Source organism: Meleagris gallopavo, chromosome 6, assembly GCF_905368555.1.
Source record: "Meleagris gallopavo chromosome 6, MGAL_WU_HG_1.1, whole genome shotgun sequence".
NCBI lineage: Eukaryota > Metazoa > Chordata > Aves > Galliformes > Phasianidae > Meleagris > Meleagris gallopavo.
The window spans coordinates 32,960,351-32,980,994 of NC_139409.1; the positions used below are offsets into that span (position 1 = coordinate 32,960,351).

The following is a 20,644-nucleotide window of genomic DNA, read 5'->3' on the forward strand; positions in this document are numbered from 1 at the left end:
TCCAGCTGTGTGCATAACACTGTGTGGAACATAAACTTCTCGGAGAAGGCTGTAGTCTAAGAAACCATTCTAGCTTTCCTTATTTTTCTTGTAATGGGTCAGGCAGTAAGACCCAGTGAAATATTTAGAGGGAAAAGAAGATTGAAACCAGCAGTTTCTAAGACCTGTGAGAGCCAAAAGGCAAATGTTAATGTGTTCTCTGAGGCTTCCAAGGACCTGCTGGTCCTTCTACTTACGCTTAATTTGCAGAGGTTCCTTGAGCATGTGTTCAGGAAATGTATGTGGCGTTAATGGAATTGGAGTTTCTAAAGGCAAGTTTCATCATTGACTAAATCCTTAAACAGAGTTTGGGCCACTGAATACGTTACAGCAGTACTGATTTGAGGGGCTTCTCTCCTGCAGGCTCAAGTGAAAAGTACAGCATTCTTAGCATATTTTTGCTAAGGCATTTTTGCACAGATTTCTTGAATCTTCCTGTACATACATCCATTCTTTATTTATTTATTTTTATTGCCTTCCTCTTTCCCTTCAGTTAGATGTTCTGTCCCTTTGGATTAAAACTATTGAGCAAGAATGCATTTCTGATGGAGTAGGCTTGCTTCCATTGAACACCTACTCACATGACATCAAAGAATACATGAACTGAGAAGAAATATCTCTTTACTGGATTTAACTATGTACATATCATTTCACATGGCTGCCCATTACTGCATTCCTTCTACCTCTGTGACAAAGTACGGCTTGTTACCTTAATTATGCCAGCTCTCCTCAAACACTTAAGTTGCCTTTCTCTTCACTTCTGAATGAAGCTTCTTGTCTTCAAGCATTTTCACAGTTTAGCCTTATCTTAACTCACTCCTCCAGCTTCTCATTACAGTGTCAAGCATCACTTTCCCTTTGCCAGTGTATTTAACATCAGCTAGTTTCTCAGGCTATGATCTCTTCTTCTCCAACCTTGGGAAAATCCTTATGGTAATGCCTATGTATAAACGTATACACACTGTTTAAAAATCTCTACAGAAGCATTGCAAAGTCATCGAAGTTATAAGCCACAATTTTCCCTCTCTAGAGTAGTGCCCTTCCTGTGTCTCAATCTTAGTTACTCCCTTCCTCTTACAAACTTCCTCAGCCCTAACATATCTGAGGTTATACGAGTAAAATAAAAAACATACAAAGAAACAATAAAACAACCAGAGGAGTGCCACTAAACTGTCTCCAACTCTAGCATATTTATTCGCTTCCATGTTCTGTCTCTGCCTTCAACTTTTCATCTGTTTTGTGTCTCTAGATTGTAAACATGCTGTGTAAGAATTGTCGCTTATCTGTGTTTGTACAGTGCCAGACTCAATGGGGTTCTGGTCCCAGCTGGGACCTTTGGGCACCACCACAGTATAAATGTCTGCTCCTGATAATAATAATCTGCCCACATCATGTAGATGGCTGAATTGTCTGAGAAATACAAACAAGGATCTTTACTAGGTTGGCAATGATCCATTAATTTTAGGTGCCAGTTTTCTCTTGAACATGATTTGGCTCTCTGGAAAAAAAAAAAAACTAACTGGTGACATAAGGCTCCTATTTCTTGGAAAGCTTGGCTCTCTGATGATTCTGTGATTAAACTGTTGTTAAACGTGGGATATGGCAGGTCAGGTGAGGTCCCTGGAACTATGCAAGATATTCCAAGTACTTGTCTAAAGGTTTGTTCTTGCTTTCCTTTGTTTTTGTTTTTGCTTTCCTTCTCTGAATGACGAATACACTGAAATTAGAGCCATCGTATTTTCTGGGGGAGAGTACATCTCAAATAATGGACCACAAATGAGGAAAGCCACAGCTGGATTGATAAACTTAAGTAATGGCAGTGAATCAAATAGCACCAGAACCTGCAGATGAGCCAGTTCCTCTAGTCAGTACACTTCTCTTGTGTTAAAACATCCCCTCCACCTCTTTGCCTTCTGGCTAATTTTTCAAATATAGAAGACCATGTTCAGTTAGCTACTCTGCCCTCAATAGCTGCTGTGGAAGTGGTCTGCAGCTGGTCTGTAGAACCACGTGCTTTAGTGAACTTACTGTTTACCAATGAAAAATTTTATGGTAATGGTAGCTAGTGGTCCGTGAGACATTCAGAGTCTTACCATTGCCAACAGTGCTCATTCTCAGCTTGAGTGCTTCATCCCAAACGCAGCCCAGACCACATGCACATAGTGATATACCTTGAATGGACCTAGGATGCTTGTGTACAGTGATTGTTCATCATTGCATTGATCATATTAAGCCATTGCTGCCTTAATATCCCATGTTTCTCTGTTGCTTCCATTTTTTCTCCCCCATTTTATTGTTGATCTTTAAGTATCTTGGGGCAGAACCTCACTTTGGCTTTTACATCAAGACTTCCAGGCACTGTTGTAATAATTATGTATGTATATACATATGTATATGTACATATGTATATATAAAAAAAATTAAAGTCTGGGCAAGTCTGTGTTGTGTAATGAGTGTGGTGCAGAAATCCCTGTGCCAGTGCTGTCTCAACGTGGCAAATTGCCACAGCACAGTCAGCCATTTTATGGGCTCTTCTGTATGAGCAGACTGGGTCTGGAGGCCATCGAAAATCAAGAGAGGAGTTCATTTGCTCAAATGCACTTCCAAATACGTATGGCTTTTTTTTCCAATTCTGGAACAAGCTGGGTGGTGGTGTAGCTATTCTTGCTGACCCTGCATAAATGCTACATGCAGGAGAGTGAGGAGTGGGAGAAGGGGCGTGGTAAGACCATGAGTGCTCTGTCTGAATAGAAAACATATGGCAGTGATGCTTTAAATAGCATTCGCCCTCTGCACACTGGCCTGAATGATCTGTGTCAGTACTGACCTAATCTCATGAGAGCCCAGCACCAAATTGTCATCTGCAGAAATTATTCTTGATGAGTACTAGTTAAAGGAAGCCTGATCTTTTAATAGACAAATATAGTGTTAAGTCATCAGACGATCTAGAATACTGGGTCAGAGAGGAGTTGCGTCATAGGAGACAGAATATTTGGTATTAATCAAGAAGGCCCATAGCAAAGCATATAATATGAATATTTGGTTACATTAGTGGATTTATCTTTAATTGTTGGATAGAGTCATATGATGGAACACGATCGAGTCACCATAGCTTAGCAGGGTACCGCCCATCTGCTTAAATGTTAGCAGAGATGAGTCACGGTGTTAGCACAACTGTGCAGAGGGAGGAGAGCCAACATGGTCAGTTAGAGCAGCAACATGTGGTATTCTACTAAGCCACCGTACAGATATCCATCCAGGCCCAAAGAGATGGCATACAAGTCCTGACTGAGATCCCATTGTGTCCAACAGCAGGATCCTGTGGGAACAAGATGAAAATTTTTAAAAGTTGGGAAAAACCCCACAGATGGCCAGTTTTTCAGTGAGGTTGAGTGCTTGCCAGTTCTCTATCTTATCCGTCCTTTATCTGTGAGCTGTTTGCCCAACGACCCAATTTATTTATCTGCATGGGTGCCAAGGAATTAAAACCCTTCAGTCAGCAGTATTGATGGACAGGCTGCAGGCCGCATGATGCACCTCCTCAGCATTTGTGAAGAGGGAAGCAGTCAACCTGTCCAACATTAAGTAACAGTTATAAACTCTTGCTGACACTCTTTGCTGCAGGTTAGAGAGCAACAACAAAAGAGACTGTGTTGTCCTTGGAAGAGGAAGAAATGTCTTAGAACTAGACAAATTGAGTTTCTCAGCCTGTGAATATGTAGGTTCTCTGCCATAAACGTTCCCTGAGCTCACAGTGCGATATGAGTGCATATTAATCAATGACCTGTGCTCAGTGTGGAAGCAACAGAAGTATCTGTGAGCAGTGCCAACGTCAGGCTGCCCCAGTGGAGATCTGAGCCTGGTGTGCATTATGTAGCGCTTTTACTGGTGGCAGGAGTGGTGCAGACTTTTCGTCAAGGAGGTCAACTTTGAAGTACAGGGTTTTTCTGACTGTTCTGCAGCTCTTTGCAAAAACACTCTTGGGAGCAGATCTGTAGTTTAGCAAGAAGAAATACCTGAAGTACAGGATTTTTTTTTTTTTTCTCTAGCTGAGTGTAAAGCATATGCAGACCCCCAAAGCAAAGCAGCTTTAAAGGTGAAACTAGGGACAGAGAAGAAGCTTCCTTGCCATTTTAATAAATACTAATAATTCCCTTTTGCCCGAGTCCCATATTCCCAAACTCATTAAAGCAATTTTGGAAATGTTTTTGGCTCTGTAGCATATTTAAGAAAGACTCAAACTGTGCAGTCCCTTGAGAATCATGTGTGCAAATTACATAGGTCAGGCAAAGCTAAGTTTCTGTCAAACAGCCTAACACCTAAGGTTATTACGAAACCAGTGAGTTGTACAAAAGATCTGTACGTGGAACAGTCTCTGAATGACTAAATGAGGAGGGGGCTGTTGTCATGGCATTTACTTTACTTCAGTCACACGAAAACTCAAGTGATATTTTTATGATGTTTTCCTCCTGTTATCCAGCGCAGTTGCGTGTAGGCTGTGTCTCAGCTAATGGACCCGTGTGGCAGTAAACAGCACTATCCCTTCTATTCCTTGTCTGCCATCCTTGGGAGGAAGCCCAAAGCTTGTTCCCAGCAGGGGTTATAGCAAATCTGATATCTTTCTTACATTCAAACATTTTCCTCCTTTCCCTCTTTCCCTATCCTGTCACTGAATCTACTTTTCTGACCCTGTCCTAATTATTTGTTGCCCCCTTTACTCAAATGAGTGCTGGTTCAGAGAGCAGCTGCATTTTAGTTGGAGAGTAGGATAGGTTGGGGACTGTGTTCTGTATCTTCTGAGCTTTTTCCTGAACAGTATCCATTCCACCTACACTACCTCCACAACACCCCCGGCTCCGTGATGTGGTGACAGGCCATAGTATTCCTTCACCCATAAGGTGATCTGCGTTTGATGACAGTACTTCTTGCACACACACCCTCACGGGTTTATATCACATATTTGGGAGACACTGTCTTGAGTTTCTTCGGAGTATGAAGATGTAATGCACATCATGTTCCTCCAGTAGATAACCAGGGAGAGCTTCTTGTCTGTATGTAAGCTACTTTTGTTACTATTGTGGTGGGTTTTTTTTCTTTTCTTCTGAATAAGTACTGTATGTGTCTGGAAGGATTTTTTAAACATCCTTGAAAACACAGGCTTCTTCTCTTCATGGAGGAACAAGACAAAAGGATGGGTTCATGATTTGCAGCTGCCAAGGAGAGGGCAGCTGAGGACAGAGGGGTAGGACACAGGGGTGTCTGGTGCAAGGGAATGGGCAGGACAAGGACTTGGAGGTGGCACTGTTGGGATTGAAATGCTTCTGGAGGAGAGCGAACTTTAAGAGAGGAGGGTTGAAGAACTGAAAATCCAGGGATGGGAAATGCTGGGGAGCTTTGGGCAAGTGAGGTTTGGAGGTTTGAACTCCGGGCAGGAGAAGATGAGGCCTGCAGGTCAGAGGAAGGTGATATTTCCTTGAGACAGGCACCACTGTTTTGGGAGGCTGGATATGGTTTCTTCCGTTTGGGATGTCTGAATGCCATTGCTTACAGCTTTGGCCTCTTTGCTTGTCACTAGATAAATGGCAGGACAGCTAATGTCAGAAGAGAGATGTATCCATTCATGGTTTCCAGTGTTGCTTACAATTGAAAGTGCAAGAAGTCCCATGGCTGAGTGTGGTGTAGTTCAGTTAAGTTGGAGAAGGGAGCTTCCCCTTTGCAGCTCTGAGACTGAGTCCACTTTCCTGACCAGCCCAACCTGAGTTTGAGGCTTTTCTGGCTAGATGTAGTTTTGTCTCTGAGGCAAAAGATGCTTTTGCCAAAGGTGAAAAGCAACCCTGATATTCAGAGATTCCAAACATCTTCAGACTCTTCCCTTGCTCCCCCCTGCAGAGGCTCTTCAAACTGCCTAGTTTTGTCCTCTTCTCTCTACCTTAAGAGCTATCTCTTGTCTAATGAACAGTGTAAGCAGTGTATTACAATGCAGAGTGTTCTACTCTGTGCAACTTTAACATGTTTAAATAATAATCCCAGCTTTCTTTAATCCATTAATAGGTCTACGTGTACTTTTTCCCTCTGCTGTACTTAAAAAATATATTTCTAAATCTGTTAAATTCCTTCTGCCAAAATATCTCACTCTGATTTTTTATGTTCTTTACTTTTTGCCTTTACAAGGTAGTTAATCTGAATGAAATTTTACTGATTAATTTTACTAATTTTCTTTCTTCCCTATTCTCTCAGCCCCCATTTCTGCATTCTGGTGGCATTCTAACTGGACCTCACTTGGGAGCTTGGTAGAATTTTACAAGAGAGAATGTCAAGAGCTGAGATGACATACTCATTTTGGAATATTTTATTTACAAGTGATAAAGCTTCAAAATTAATATGTGTGCTAAATTTTCTGTCATGGTCTGCAAGATGATCATCCAAATATTTTCATTACTGGGGGCAGAATTTACAGGAACATACTGATGTAGCTCACAAGGAAATTATCATGTTTTATCAGTAGAAATTTTGTACTGACCATTGTGAGATGCAGAGGTGCAAAGGCTCAGGCCTGCTGTTAGGATTATATTCATGCTCTCTCAGATGAGCTATACCACTTCTTTAACCAATATATAGTAAGGGGAGTGTGAGTCATCTGTTTCTTGAAAACCTTCTGTTCTACTGATTTGTGCAGGAGAAGAAAATGCTGGACTGGCTTATCTGTGCCTGCTTGTCTAGAATGGTCTTTTCCCATCAGTGGCTGACAGTGTAAGGCTTGTTTAGGTCTTTGTAGCCCATTACAGTTTTCTTTCCTTTTCTCCTAGGCCTGTCCCAGGTTCTCTGTCTTCACTATTGCATCTACACAACCGACAAAGACAGCCTATGCCAGCCTCTATGCCTGGCACCCTGCCCAACCCTACCATGCCCGGATCTTCTGCTGTACTCATGCCTGTAAGTTTTGGGGGTTTTTTATTATTACTATTAGTGGTTATGGCACTGTTTATTTTCATTTTGTTTCAGCCTATGAAGAGGTGAAAGTGTTGGATTGTCAAAAAAAAATAAATAAATCAGAGCGTAACGAGCTAAAGAAGCAGCAGAAGCTGGACCATTTTCTCTGCTTCATCTTGCACAAGAGCATTTCTTATGCAGTTAGTGGAATGTTAATTAGTGTGAGAGCGATTAGAAACAGTTTACATGATACTACAGTTTCTGGTTCTCACACTTGGTCATGTTTGTGAGATCACTATGTCTGTGCTGGAACAAAAAGATTTTACTAAAGTCAGACAAAACTGGAAAAGTTGTGTGCATGAGTTATGCTAACAAACTCAGAAGTAATCCTCCTTTTCAAGAGTGGTAACCTGCCCTCAATTTTAACAGCCCTTTCAGTATAAGACATTTGGGCAGATAAGGGATGGAAATGAGTAAAGAAGGCCTGGGGAAAAGAGGAGTTTGTGTGAGAAGTTTCTGCTTCATCACACGATGTTCAGTTTAGAGGGCAACTTGAGAGTGAGCAGATATGAGTGAGAGGCAAGTGCAGCTTGTTCTGGAACTGCTGGGGCAAGGGGGACATTCTGGGGGTAAGAAGATTCAGGTCGGCTGCTATGTGAGCAGTAGTTAATAAGTTGTAAATTAGTAACTTACCAATAACATTCTTCTGGAGCATCGACCAGGAAGTTCAACCCAAAAATGTAAGAAATGCCACTGTGGACAGTTCTGAATTTTAGGGGTTTTTTGGACATAACTGCTGATGAACTTGAAATGGAGCAAACATCCCAATTTAGGGTAAGCTCAGGACATTGGGCTACTTTTGGGGGGCTCTTTGAGCTGCTGTGCTTGCACAGAAGCAGGTGAGAACCTCTCCTACTGCCCACAGCCTTCCAAAGGGAATTTGGACAAGATCCCTGTGGGGACTGCTTCTATCCTGCAGACAGTGTTATGACCTGCTGTAGAGCCAGTGGGAATCAGGTAGTGGGGTTTATCCCACAGGCGACCAGAACCCATCTGTGCTGAGGTTGCAGAGAATGGGAGTCACTACCTGCACAAAAAGTAGCTCCCCTATCTGGAATAGCTCAGGAAGCTCCACAAACTGCTTTCCGCCATGAGCTGATGATTTAAAGATTGGGCTGAGTTGAGGCAGGATGATGCAGCACCTGCCTGAAAGCACCACCGTAACACTACTTGTCACCTTGACCCTTCTGATCAGTTAGATCAGTTCTGTAACAGCAGTATTTTGAGAGATAGCACTATAGGAAATTATTTTATCCAGACCTTACTGCCATTAGGTTTCAATTGAAAACTGTGTCCCTCACTCATATGGTGAATTTAACTTGCAGAAAGTGCTCTGCATAGCCAGGAGTCCTGCTTTGTTTTTTTGCTGCATCAGCAATACATGAAGGCTTCCCGTACAAGGCATATGGAAAAGTCCTCTCAGCTGGTCAATCTGAGTGGAGGAAAATGAGCCAATTCATTTTCCATATACTCAAGATTGTAGATTTTTATTTATGTTTTTAACAGGCTAAGTTGCGCTGCACTGACAGGAGAAGCCACAGCTTTATACAGTGATGCTTTTAAAACCACTTAACTCCAAGTGTTGTTATACTGAAAGGAAGAAAATCATTACAAAAAAGCACAAGCCCGAGGTGTCTGCTACATTTGTTTAGTAAAGAATCCTTTTCCTTATAATTGGCTATGAGTTGTCAGGGCCGACTCTGATGAAACACACGCCTGAGTGCATACACACATGCAATTCACGACACAGATTGTTATTTTTCCAGTCTTGACTTGAAGAAATAAAACTGAGTCCATTTAAGTAGAAACCAGGCATAAATTCTTGCAAATGTCTGTAGACACTTTGAAACCTTTCTTTTTTTCTTTTTCTTTTAAAAGATGGAGCGACAAATGTCAATGAACTCCAACATCATGGGAATGCAGGGGCCAAACCTCAACAACCCTTGTGCTTCACCTCAAGTCCCCCCAATGCATTCAGAAGCCAAAATGGTAAAATGGAAAATTTTTTGAAATTATTTTGTTTTCTTATACTCCTCCTGCACACTGGCTACCCAGACAGTGGGGGATGTAGCCAGACACTGCTTACTTCATTCTTAGTCATACGTTACACTCTTTTTAATACGCTGCAGTAAATTGCCTTTGTGTCAGTTTAGTCTATGAACTTTCAAGATGTTACCAGTCCTAGCTGAACTCTTAGCGAGACAACTGAATTAAAGAGCGGGCTCTCTGATCCAAACTGTGTTAAATGGGATTTTTGGTGCAGATTAGTGGAATTTAAGCGAATGATCTGGCTGGTTCTCTGGTGGTGTCTGTACTCCAAGACTTAGCTTGAAGAAAATTCCCAGTCAGTGGTGATGTAAAAGGTGTCTGATGTGGAGAGTAGAATGTATGTAGTCCTTGTTTTTTTCCAGATTAGCACATAGTGTGTCAATGCAATACTAGAGTTAGAAAAACAGAGCAAATGACATATGTAAAAAAACCCACAGTATTCTCTTTTGCTTAATTGCAACAAAGGTCTTCCCATCAGAAAGAATGACCAGAATTCAGACTAAAGTAACTTACTGATTGGATCTAAATGTCACAGTGTTTTTCAAATTGCATATATTGAGGTCAAGGCTTCCCAGATGTATGCAGTGATATAGGATTAAGTAGGTAAACTAAGCTACAAGTAGGAAGTTTTCTTCAGTTTTATATGCACTTTCATTGAGGAATTTGGCACTGATAACCTAGGACTTAGTGTTGAAACGCATAGGCTTTTCTAGTTTCGGAGCTGCAATTTACTGGCTAGTAGAAATATGAGGACAGAGGTTTTCAGTTTAACTCTGTAGAGTTTTTATCCTCTCAAGATATCTCATTGTAGTGGAAAATAAGAGTGATTTCACTGAACTTCTTTCAGTGGCGTTATGCCAAGGTAAAATTGTCATAAGTGAGAGAATGAAATCAAGCTGACAAAGATTAAGCAACCACATGTTTTTATATATTTCTACTTTGAATGTTTGGTACAGCTTTTAATGTTGTCATCTATCCCGAGGCAAAGAAAAATATCTTCTTGTCTCTAGGCATGGTGCATGCATGAGACTCTTGGTTAAGAGCAGCAAAATATACAATCTCTGTTTTCTTAGATCAGATAGGTCACGCCTTCACCTCGCTGTTGGTCTGGTTTAGGCTGTTAACCCAACCTCTGTTAACACCCCGTCTAAAACCGCACTCCATAAACATGCAGCCAGTTGGCCAGCAGAGCAGCAATGGCCAAAAACTCTGGCTGTCCTGGCCAAGGAAAACCTGTGGTCAAGAGTTCTCTCTGCGCTGTACCACACAGTGACGGTGACATGCCAAATGGCAACAGCATCTGCAGCAGAGCTTGTTAAAAACTTTTTGGAATAGGCAAGTGTTTTTTCAACTCGAGCAAAGCTGAGCCAAGCTAAATACTCCTTGGCTGAATAAATCCCAAACTGGCATCTGTTTTGGGACTAAAGTTTCTGTAGTTTACTCCCCCATCCTCACACCCCCTGCCTTTTCTTTACTGGAAATGTGCGGCTACTTAAGAACAAGATTAAATTATTGGTGTGTATAGTGAAAATTCTGCACTTTAATGTTTGAAACTGTACATTAATGCAAATTACTTTTTAATCTGAATAAACAGGTTTTGTCCCTAAACCTAACGTATAATTGTATGGCTCTTTCAGATAGAAATTGCCATCAGTTCCAAAACACTGTGTAGTGAGCACAGAGCACATTCACTTCCAGTGGGTTTTCTACCGCTTTTCCAGGGATGGAAAAAATCCACACACATTAACTCTTTAAAGTAAGAGGCATAATTCAGAGCTCCAGGATCATTCTTCTTCTCTAGTGTGGTTTTGTTGTTGTTGTTGTTTTTTGCTGTTGTTGTTTGTTTGTTTGTTTTTGTTTGTTTGATTGATTGGTTGATTTTTTTTAGTAGTCTATATTTTATTTTTACACTTTGTTTTTATGTGAGCACACCTACAATGTGAAAAGCTTCTTCATTTATCCAGTGCTTTGAACAATATGAATCTATCAGCAATATCCTGTACGAGCTGAAGGTGGAAAAATATAAAAAATTTAAAGTGAAATTATTTCTTATATGTGTACTCATGAATTACAAGTCTTAATCATCAGTATTACAGGCATCTTTGCTCTTATTATTAAGTATTTCACTTTCACTCAAAGAATGAGAGCTTGCACATTCGTTGTTGTTTTTTTTTTTTTTATTATTTTATTTTTTTTTTATTTAAGTGGAAAGTGAGAGTTCTTAGTGCCTTACTGGATTGCATTGTGCATTAGGAAGGAATTTTAAATTTCATTAGGTTCTGCTAGTGCCATTACTGATGGTGAATCCAGTGCTGCATATGTTCTATTTGGCTGGCCACACATGGATCAGACTATGTATGTGCTGAGCACTGAACGAAGCCATCTACGCTGCTCACACCTAGTGCCTGTAGTAACTGGAGAACGCTAGGGGAGTGTGAGCCTGATTTATCAGTCATCCAAATCTGTGGCAGAAGGATCAGCATTTTCTTTGTGCTTACATGAAGGAATGCAGGACGGGCTCCTCTGGGTGGGAGACCCAGATGTGATACCAAATCCTTATGTCTCACGCATGTGAACATGTGTACCTGAGCCATGCAAGCTCTATTTAGTACGAAGAAGTAATGCTACTTGGTGACTTGTGTAATTTAATTTGCTTCTTTAAAATAAGAATGAACAAATAATGTAATTATGGATACCGTATGATGCCAGGTTTTCCAGAAGCAGCAGATAGATAGCAAAGTCTTTACTCCCTTGATTGGTCTATGAACAGATTGTAGAAGGACATGGAAGTAAGCCTGTTAGAGACATACATATATGGAAAGATACACACATATATAGTGTGTTGCATTAATTTTATGTTTCTATAATAAGCAATTTATTGATTGATTGTATTACCTGGCATTTATAGAAAGTCATAGGGCTGCCACCAAAGAAGCTCATTTACTGTTCTCATGTTTATTCTGGAGAATGTTACTTTAGGTATTAAAATATTGTAGGTGACATTCCAGAACTGATTTAATTTATCATAACAATCTCAGTTCCTCCCACAGTGTGACTCTCAATTAAGTTATCACCTAATGCTTTAAAACTGTCCTGGTAAATGAGTGAGTGAACATTTAAGTCAGTACTACTTCTTAGTTTCACAGTGGAGAGGATAAGACCTTTATGCTGCCCACCAAGGACAACCATTGATTTTGCGTTAAGATATATTGCATTGGAAAGGAGAGGAAACATATAGCTATAAGTGTACATGGTAAAAATATGCAGAATAGTACATGTAGGATATTAACATGTGGTTCAGTAGGCTGAGGATATTAGGAACTCAGAGTTGTTGGCTGTGCATTACCTTTAATATATTGCTTATATACACTTTGGTTTGCAGTTTCAGAGTATCCAAGGTTTTATAACTGGGAAGTGCAATAGCATGTGGGTTACCTGACTGAAAGATAAACAGCGTACATGAGACCACTGGAAAGCAATGTGAGCACAGTTCTTTTCAGTGGAGCCGATACCTCTCTATCTAACATTGCAAGGCATGGGTCTTTAGCTATAGAGATTTATGAACTCTGAAAGGAAACATAAGAGGCAGGCTGGCAATGAAAATAATCTGACTTTATAATACAGTTTTTGGTTTGACCTGTTCACTATTTCATTTTCGCCCTCCCTCTGCCCCTGGCCAGATACATAGTTTTATAAAATTTGAATAAAATGTAATATGTATACTTTGGCTGTGCCTGCCTTCCTAACAGAATCCATGCAGTTCTTTTGAAGAAAAGTTCTTTTCATATCAGAAGTTACATAGACTGGTGTTTTTACCTTGTACACATTTCTAGTTTGAGCAGTAACGATAAGGAAATTAAGTTGAAAGTGTCGATCAGTTGTAAGAGGAAAAACATAGAAAGAAAAGAAAAATAATGAACCAGTAATGAGCATGCTCATAATTAGATTGGTAACATATTCATCTTAATTGAACCTTCTAATTTGCCTAAGAATGTTGAGAAACTCTAGGGGAAGAGAAGGAGGCAAAAGGTAGAAGAAACAACAGTTAGACATTTGTCATCAGAGCTACATTTTATTCAATTTAAGGTGAGTTAAGTGTCCAGGTCCCAGGTAGTGGCTGTGAAAATCCCAGTCCGTGTGTGGATCAGCTGCCCATCCCTTGGAAAGGCAGACCTGGACCAGGTGCCTTTGATAGTTTAGAAATAACTTCTGTTTCTATGCTTGTGAGCTGGGGTGGTGCAAAGGGAGAACACATCAGGCTATGCTCTTATCCCTGTCTCTGATGATGCTCAGCTGAGCCATTTCTGCTGGTGTACAGGGAAACAAGAACTCTGTTTCAGTTCCAGTGACATCTTGGGACAGCTCATGAGACTATTTGGGAAGGAAATTTTGGCTGGTTTCAAACAGTGGGGCCAGGTCTATGAGGTTTTGATGCTGATTTCAGGCTGGAGGCTGGTGCAGAGATCAAGGGCCACTGAGGTTCTAGGTTCAGCTGTTGATATTTCAACTGGAAGTACTGGCTGGAAGTATTTTGTTATCTCTAATAAATGGTTTGAAGTCTGTGTTTTCATATCAAGCTGAGTGGGAAAGGAATTGCTTAAACTGAACAAAACACACTGTTTTGGGGCTAGTTTTCCTAGCATGGGTTCTGAACCACTTAGCAGAAGGAAAAATGTCAGTTCTTCGTAGAGCTCTCAGCAGCAATTTCTCATGTTAATCTCAACAAAGCAATAAAAACTGTATGAGGGAAGAAATGCAAAAGAAAGTCTTCCAGTTAAAAAAAAAAAAAAAAAAAAAAAAGTTGTCAGAATTTCCTGTCAGTAACTGAGAAATGTTTTCAGGAAAGAAGAGATAGTTAAACTGTTGACAAAACTCACTGTTCTGAAACTGTATCTCTTATTACATTGGCACTTATGTTTGTAAGTCGCCAAAGCCAAGCTTTCAGCGTGCTCCTGATCTACACTTCAAATCCTCCCTGGGCAGTAGCTTTGCCTGCAGACAGTATGCCTTGCTGTGGATTAAGGTATTAACGTTATGGGTGAAGCTATTCATATTTTGTTTTGTTTACTGAAACAGGACCTCGTAGCCGTCATGCCTAAATGCTGGATTATGAACTAGACTCAGTAGAAAGTAATTCTTCTTAAGCTGTCAGTGGCTCAGTAAGTGAAATAGAGAAGAGAGCTGATTCAATTGCTCATAGCTGCTGTGGATACGTGTTGAATATTTGATCTCGCTTCCACTGAGCGCAAATGAATCGCGCAAGTTGTAACAATTCCTTGCATTTTTCTTTCTTTGTGTCACTGTATCCTGCGGTGATCTTATCGGTGCTATTTCCCTAGAAGAACTTAGATTTTTATTATTTTGTTTGCCTTTATTCAGCTGGGTGTTTGAATGATCTCTCTCCCCCACCCAGACGCCTTCACCAACTGTCCACCCTTTCTCCTTCGTCCTGTTCCTCCACCACCCTCTCTTTCCTCCTAGGATTTACCATCTTCGTACATTTGTTTCTCTTTTCTCCCTTTCCCTCCGGTGTCCACCCTGATTTTGTAACCATAGCAATAATTGAAATACAATCCTAATGTTTGCTTGCCGTAGCTATCGGCTACCCCACACATGAACTGCTGGGTCTGGTTCTTGTGTGTTTGTTGTAAGGTTTTGAAACTTAAGTCAGATGCATCTATATACGTGAGGGTGACTTGTTTGGTGCTGAGCTGTCCCTTCCAAGAAGATTTTGTTTGTGTAAACTTGAATGTAAGTGGGAGCTGGTACAAATTAAAGCAAATCCTTATGATACTGAGACCAGAGAAAAAGGAAATTATAAAAATAAAAACAGGATTGTGTTACAGGGAAGTTCTGCTTCACAAAGATAGATTTTAGTCTTTTGCTTGGAATTTGTACAGCTTTCACTCTCCACGCTTTATTCAAGAGCCACAAATAATGGAAGTTGTTTTGCACTTTGAGCTGCCATGCCTTCAGTCTCGTGTTTGCTGGGGATGTGCATGTGCACCTCATTACAAGCAATGGGCTGTAGGGTGAGAGGCTGCTGTTAGCGCCTTTACCAACAGGGACACAAGAGCTGGAAGCAAAATCTCATAGCAGTAAATCTCTTCTTCATGGACAGGCGAAAAAGGCAATTTCAAAAAACTGTGCAGTAGCTAATGAAGGAGTTTGTTAATTATGATAGCATTCCTGAGAGAGAAATAATTGTAGTCTGTTGAAGAACTGAAAGAGAAAAGTGAATTGACTTGCTTGAGGCCATGCAATCTGTCAGTGGAAGAATGGAAACAAATACAGAAGAATTTCTGTCTGCTGCTTCCAGAAAATGCAGACTGTGTCTGAATTTATGTACATAAAATTAGTGTAAGTTAATATTCACTATTAATCCTTCCGTATTAATATGGTTATTGAAATACAGAGGACTTAGAGGAGGTGCACACTCATATTTAGGACTAAAATCCACATAGCTACGATGGTTTATGTTTGAATCTAATGCCTCTGAAATTTCCTGAACTTTGCTGATGAGATTCTGGCTCAGAATGACAAAAATTAACTGATCTTCTGAGACTTCTGTCATCCGAGATGATGGAAGCCTTGTGAGATCAGCTTCCCTGGCACTGTGGCTTTCACTGAAGTCTCGGGAGAGCATTTACTTTCGCATAATGTCAACCATATCCAAACCAGGACTAGCGGATACCCCTGTAGAGCTCGTTCGAAGATCACAGGCATATTTGAAATGCTGCTACAAGCTGTGTTCAGCCTGAGGAAATGCTCGCAGCATTTGTTGTTTCTTCTGTCAAATGTGGCCAGTGACACTTTTCAGCGGCGGGAGGATTATATACTGTCTTCCAGATGTTCATTAGTAAAACTTTTCTGATTTACATCTGGAGAGTTATCAAGGAGGTAATTTAAAAAGTGGAGCAGACCGGGTCTCCCACCCTGGAAACACTTAGGCTGCAAACTTTGCTCTGCTTGTGGCTTTTGCTAGCAAATTTCTGGCCAGTAACATTTATCTGAGATTTTAGAGCTTGAAAAGCCATGAATAATCTTCCCAAATGTGCTCTGTAGCCAGACCGTATGGGAGTGTAGTGTGGCTGGTCATGTTCTCTCTGAGGTCTGTATTCCGCTTATACTACAAGTCCTGCATAGCTCACCTATGGGACCGGATTATCTTTACTCCAGATATTTTGCTTATGTGCTGAGAACTGTTTGCAATTTCTCTGGCAGTATGGCTACCCCCACATTACTCTGCTTCAGATAATTTACTCTATTTATGTGACTTACATGACAAAGAAGACAGAAAGCAAAGTAGTTAATATAAGTGGAATAATTTCTGATGAATACTGCAGAGGCATGGGAACATGGACTTTGACCAGCCAAAGGTGAACTTCAAAGATTTGATTAAACGGCTATCAGTCTTTTAGGAGTAGACCTCAGTTTATGCAAAACCTCCTTCCCTTAGTCATGGGTGCGCTATTTTTTCTCCTATTTAACACACTGAGGACACATTGATGCCTACTAATTACTGTATTGAAAAACATCCCCAAAATCTTATTTTGATACGGTATCAAATTATTCATTTAGTAGCAGTATGACTATAGAAGCACTTTAATTCAGGGTTGTTACTTCCATTATCTTGCATTTTCATTTATGAAATCTTGGCTTTAAATAATGTTCTTACCAAAAAAAAAAAAAAAAAAAAAGCCACCTCTACTAACTAACCACTATTTCTCAGTCAAGCAGAAATCATTAAAAACAAAATAATTGCCTTTACCCTACAGCTCAACTTCCTTTCTACTCTCTTCTCCTCTGCAGTTTGATATTCCAGAAGAAGTGTTCAGAAAGGAAACAAGCTCCATAAGCAGTTTAAAATAGAATTTCACATTCCTCTAGTTTTAAAAATCAGAGGCAATAATTCAGTAATTTTGGGATAGTTGAAGAATACTTCTAAAATTTGGTCCTCATTCTCAATGGCTGTAAACCTGTGTAAATTCATTGACTTCAAACAAACTCATTTTTCCATCAGTTGGAGATCCAGTTTACATTTCTCAATCTTAGAATCTTTCTTTAGGTGGGTTCTGGACCTTCCAGAGTTTGATACTGCCAGATAAGCGTTTCTTTTGGTTTTAAGGTTATTCTTTTGTTTTGGATATAGTATATATTTGACTCTTGTTTTTAGCACACTTGAATTTCCATGCTTCCAGCATCTTATGGGAACTTCCATAATCTTCCAGCTTTGCTTCCTTCAAGAATTTATTACATAATGTTTAAAGATAAATTACTTTAGTCTCCCAAACAATATCAGATTATTTTGTAATTGATTCATCATACCAAGCAGTCTCTGGGTGGCTTGACTCTCCTCTGTCAGTCAGTGACAAGTATTGATACCTGTCCCCAGTGACTCATAATGAAAGATTGCCAGATATTTCTTTGAAGCTGATGGATGATTCATGATATTATATTTAGGCCACATTATTTTGGAATGCTTAAATTAGGCTAAAAGCCACCTCTGAGGGTACATGTGCAAACATAGACTACATTTTTATTTTCCCATCTGGAAATACCTGTGAAGTCCAGCACTGTTTTCAAGTCGCAAGAAATATTGTTATATTTTTATTATGATATTTCAGTTCACACTCATGCTAATATGAAAAGTTTAGTAATGGCATATCCTCAATGCTGCCCTCAAATGCCAAGGTTACACATGAAGTCCAATGGGATCTTGCAAATGTTTCAACTTTTATTAAAGCCCAAAGCCCAAAATAGACTTTACTAGACCTGTACAAATTATTTTAAATTATGTAAATATTTTTAATATGTCTGGCTTCTGACAGAACACTACTATGCACCAAAGTATGACATTTGCCTTACTGTGCCAACTTTCACTTTTTTTTCTTCTTCCCAAAATACCTAGCATCATTACTGGGTTTGACTAGAGTCTGCTTTATGTGCTGCTGGTAGTTCAGGAGAAATATATGCTAAGTGAATGGACTGTGTTCCATGACTGTTAACAGAGGCTCTTTAGGATAAGCTTAAGCATGAACTTCAGTTTGGCTGCCAACACCGCAGCCAGAAGACACCCAAGATAAGGTGGGGGGTGAAATCTTGATCTGTTTCTGATCTGATGGACATGTACAGCTGCTCTGAAGGCTGGTGCTGGTGTTCAGGCTGTGTGTGTGTGTCGGAGAAAGCCATTTATTTGTGTGGGGGTTTTTTTGTGTGGCAGATACTGCTCTAACTTCATTGCTAAAGTGAATATTCTTCTGGGATTCCTCTTAAATTAAATAAATCCCACCAAAGCATTAATATCTGGATGTGTATGAAATCTGGCCTGCCTGGGAACTCAATTTAAACAAGAAGCAGTAGGAGGAGGATCATTAGTGCTAACAATCTGAGGAGCTGTCAAATGTCAGCAGGTGTGCCTGTTTGTGCACACATGCATGTGTGTAACTTTATTCTCTGTGTTTTTTTCCTTCTTTATTCCATGCACTTCTACTGGACAGGTATAATTTTATCTATGCCTATGTGACTAACTTTGCTTATCTCTTTCTTTGTGCATGTCCTTATCTTTCATTAAAAAAACCTTTTTCAATCAACAATAAATAACTGAAAATTCACATGTATTACCCAGAAATAATTTAAAAACACTTACTAGGGATGACTACCATCTGCACAAACAATGCAAAATGTGTTCTGCCACATCAGTTTGCACAGAGTTGTCAGTCTCCTAAATGATGTTAGTGGTGGATTTAGTTTGATTGGAAACTTGATCAGAAACTTGGTCAAGTGATGTTTGAATTAGCCGAATAAAAAATCCCAGAGGTAATCTAGGGTTTATGCTAGAATTTGTATATAGCTACATTGCTGTCTGAGAATTGAAATAGGAATGAATTTCTCTTGGTGAATTTGTGGTTACTGGGATTGTCCAAGGAAACCCAAATCCTTCATTTCAGAAAACAAGGTAGCTTGATCCAATTTTAAAGGCTTTAGAAAGTAAATACTTCAATTTCTACTACACTTAAAATTCAAGATGTTATGCTAGACATCATAAAACTGGTAAATATGAGGCTAGCTCAGTAATGCCCACAAAAATCCCAGTAAAGAAGCTTTGACTTGCAGTACTCGCCTTGCATGTACTCTTCTCTCAGGCCAACCCCAGGGCTTTTGACCATCCAAAACTGGGCAGTAACCAGCTGGATGAATTCACTGCTCCTTACTCTACTAGTCCACTTTTTGGATTGTCCCTTCTACACAGAAAACAACGGACACCAGAAATACATATTTCACTGGTGTGAGTGAGAGTTTTAGGGTCTCAAGCAAAAGTGAAACTCTCTTGAGCTTGATGCGTAACAGTAAGCAGCCAGAATGGCGTCCTGGATATCTTTAACCATGAGTGGTGTAGGTTGTGCTGACCTGAGATGTCTTGCTTTCAGAAACACACTGTGCCAGCCGTAACAGGAGGGGAGAAATCGTGATGCTCACACGGCTGAGAAGTGGCATTTGCCTGAACTGATACTATCTTTGTTTCTTGGTGGAATATTTTCATCAAATGTAGTGAGCTGGTACCAACAGTGTTGCATCCAGGCTCAGTAAACCCAAAGCCAGTGCTGAGCAGCTCTGGTCCAGAGCGGGGAGAGAGCATCCTTAAGACTCTCTGCTCTTCATTTACACACCTAGCAGATACCGTCAGCATGGTATCAGTGAATGCTGTACCTTCCCACTCAATCTCACGTGCCATGTGATCTCCCATAATAAATTATGCACTTAAAGGAGCAATAACAATAGCTGAGATTCTTGCAACGAGGAGAATCACATTACCAGAAGTACCGAAAAGGCTGATTAAAATTAAATTGTAGCAGACAGCAGTTGTGTTACAAAGGAAAGCTCTATTACAGCCAACTCACTTTCTTTGCTAACCTCTGACTTATTTATTTCTCCTGCATGCTGCAGTCTGCATGCTTTTTCTGGTTGTAATGAGCATTAATTGATTAGCTGGATCTATGAAGAGCTTGAGCACTCATAAGTACCATCCCAGTGGGTACACAACTGAATAGTTTATGAGGTAATTAGTATTTTAATGCCTTTTCTAATGAGCCTTTTCAGTAATGAAATCTCATGAGAACATTATTAGTTCATATATATTTCTTCAGACACAACAGAAGGTAAGCTAATGCTATTAAGAGATTTTAAAGCTAGTTTATAAAATGTTTTTTAGTAACTTATTTTTGAATACATGCCTTAGTTCATTTTGCTTTATTAAAAAAAAAAAGCCATCTTAATTTTTCCTGTTGTTCTGTCTTTTGCACTCCTCAATCCTGACAGAATTCTTACAGTATACTGCAATTTCAAATAATTGGGATAATTTCTCGGGCTGCTACCCGATCTCCTGCACTCAGCTGTAAGTAAATAATACCGTACTGTCTGAGCATGTTGTTTCAGATGTGTTCTCATCCTGGAAAAAAAAAACAACTCTGTGCCTGGCTGCACAGTGCCTAGGATTTATGACTGTGTCAAGCTTGAGAGAATGACCAACCTCTACAAAGATTTTCAATGTCAAGTTGAGCCTGGA

General features: G+C 40.0%; 1 protein-coding gene across 4 annotated transcripts in view; it reads left to right on the plus strand.

Moving 5' to 3' along the window:
* Positions 1 to 20,644, plus strand: part of CREB5 (cAMP responsive element binding protein 5) — a 244,071-nt gene that overhangs the window by 168,761 nt on the left and 54,666 nt on the right. For all 4 annotated transcript variants that reach the window (XR_014883923.1, XM_085226272.1, XM_085226273.1 and 1 more), the window contains 2 exons: positions 6,846 to 6,972; positions 8,908 to 9,018. Coding sequence is in view for 3 of the 4 variants with exons in the window: in XM_085226272.1 (XP_085082398.1) it covers positions 6,846 to 6,972; positions 8,908 to 9,018 (238 nt within the window). In the remaining variant the exon portion in view is untranslated. The remainder of the gene's footprint in view (positions 1 to 6,845; positions 6,973 to 8,907; positions 9,019 to 20,644) is intronic.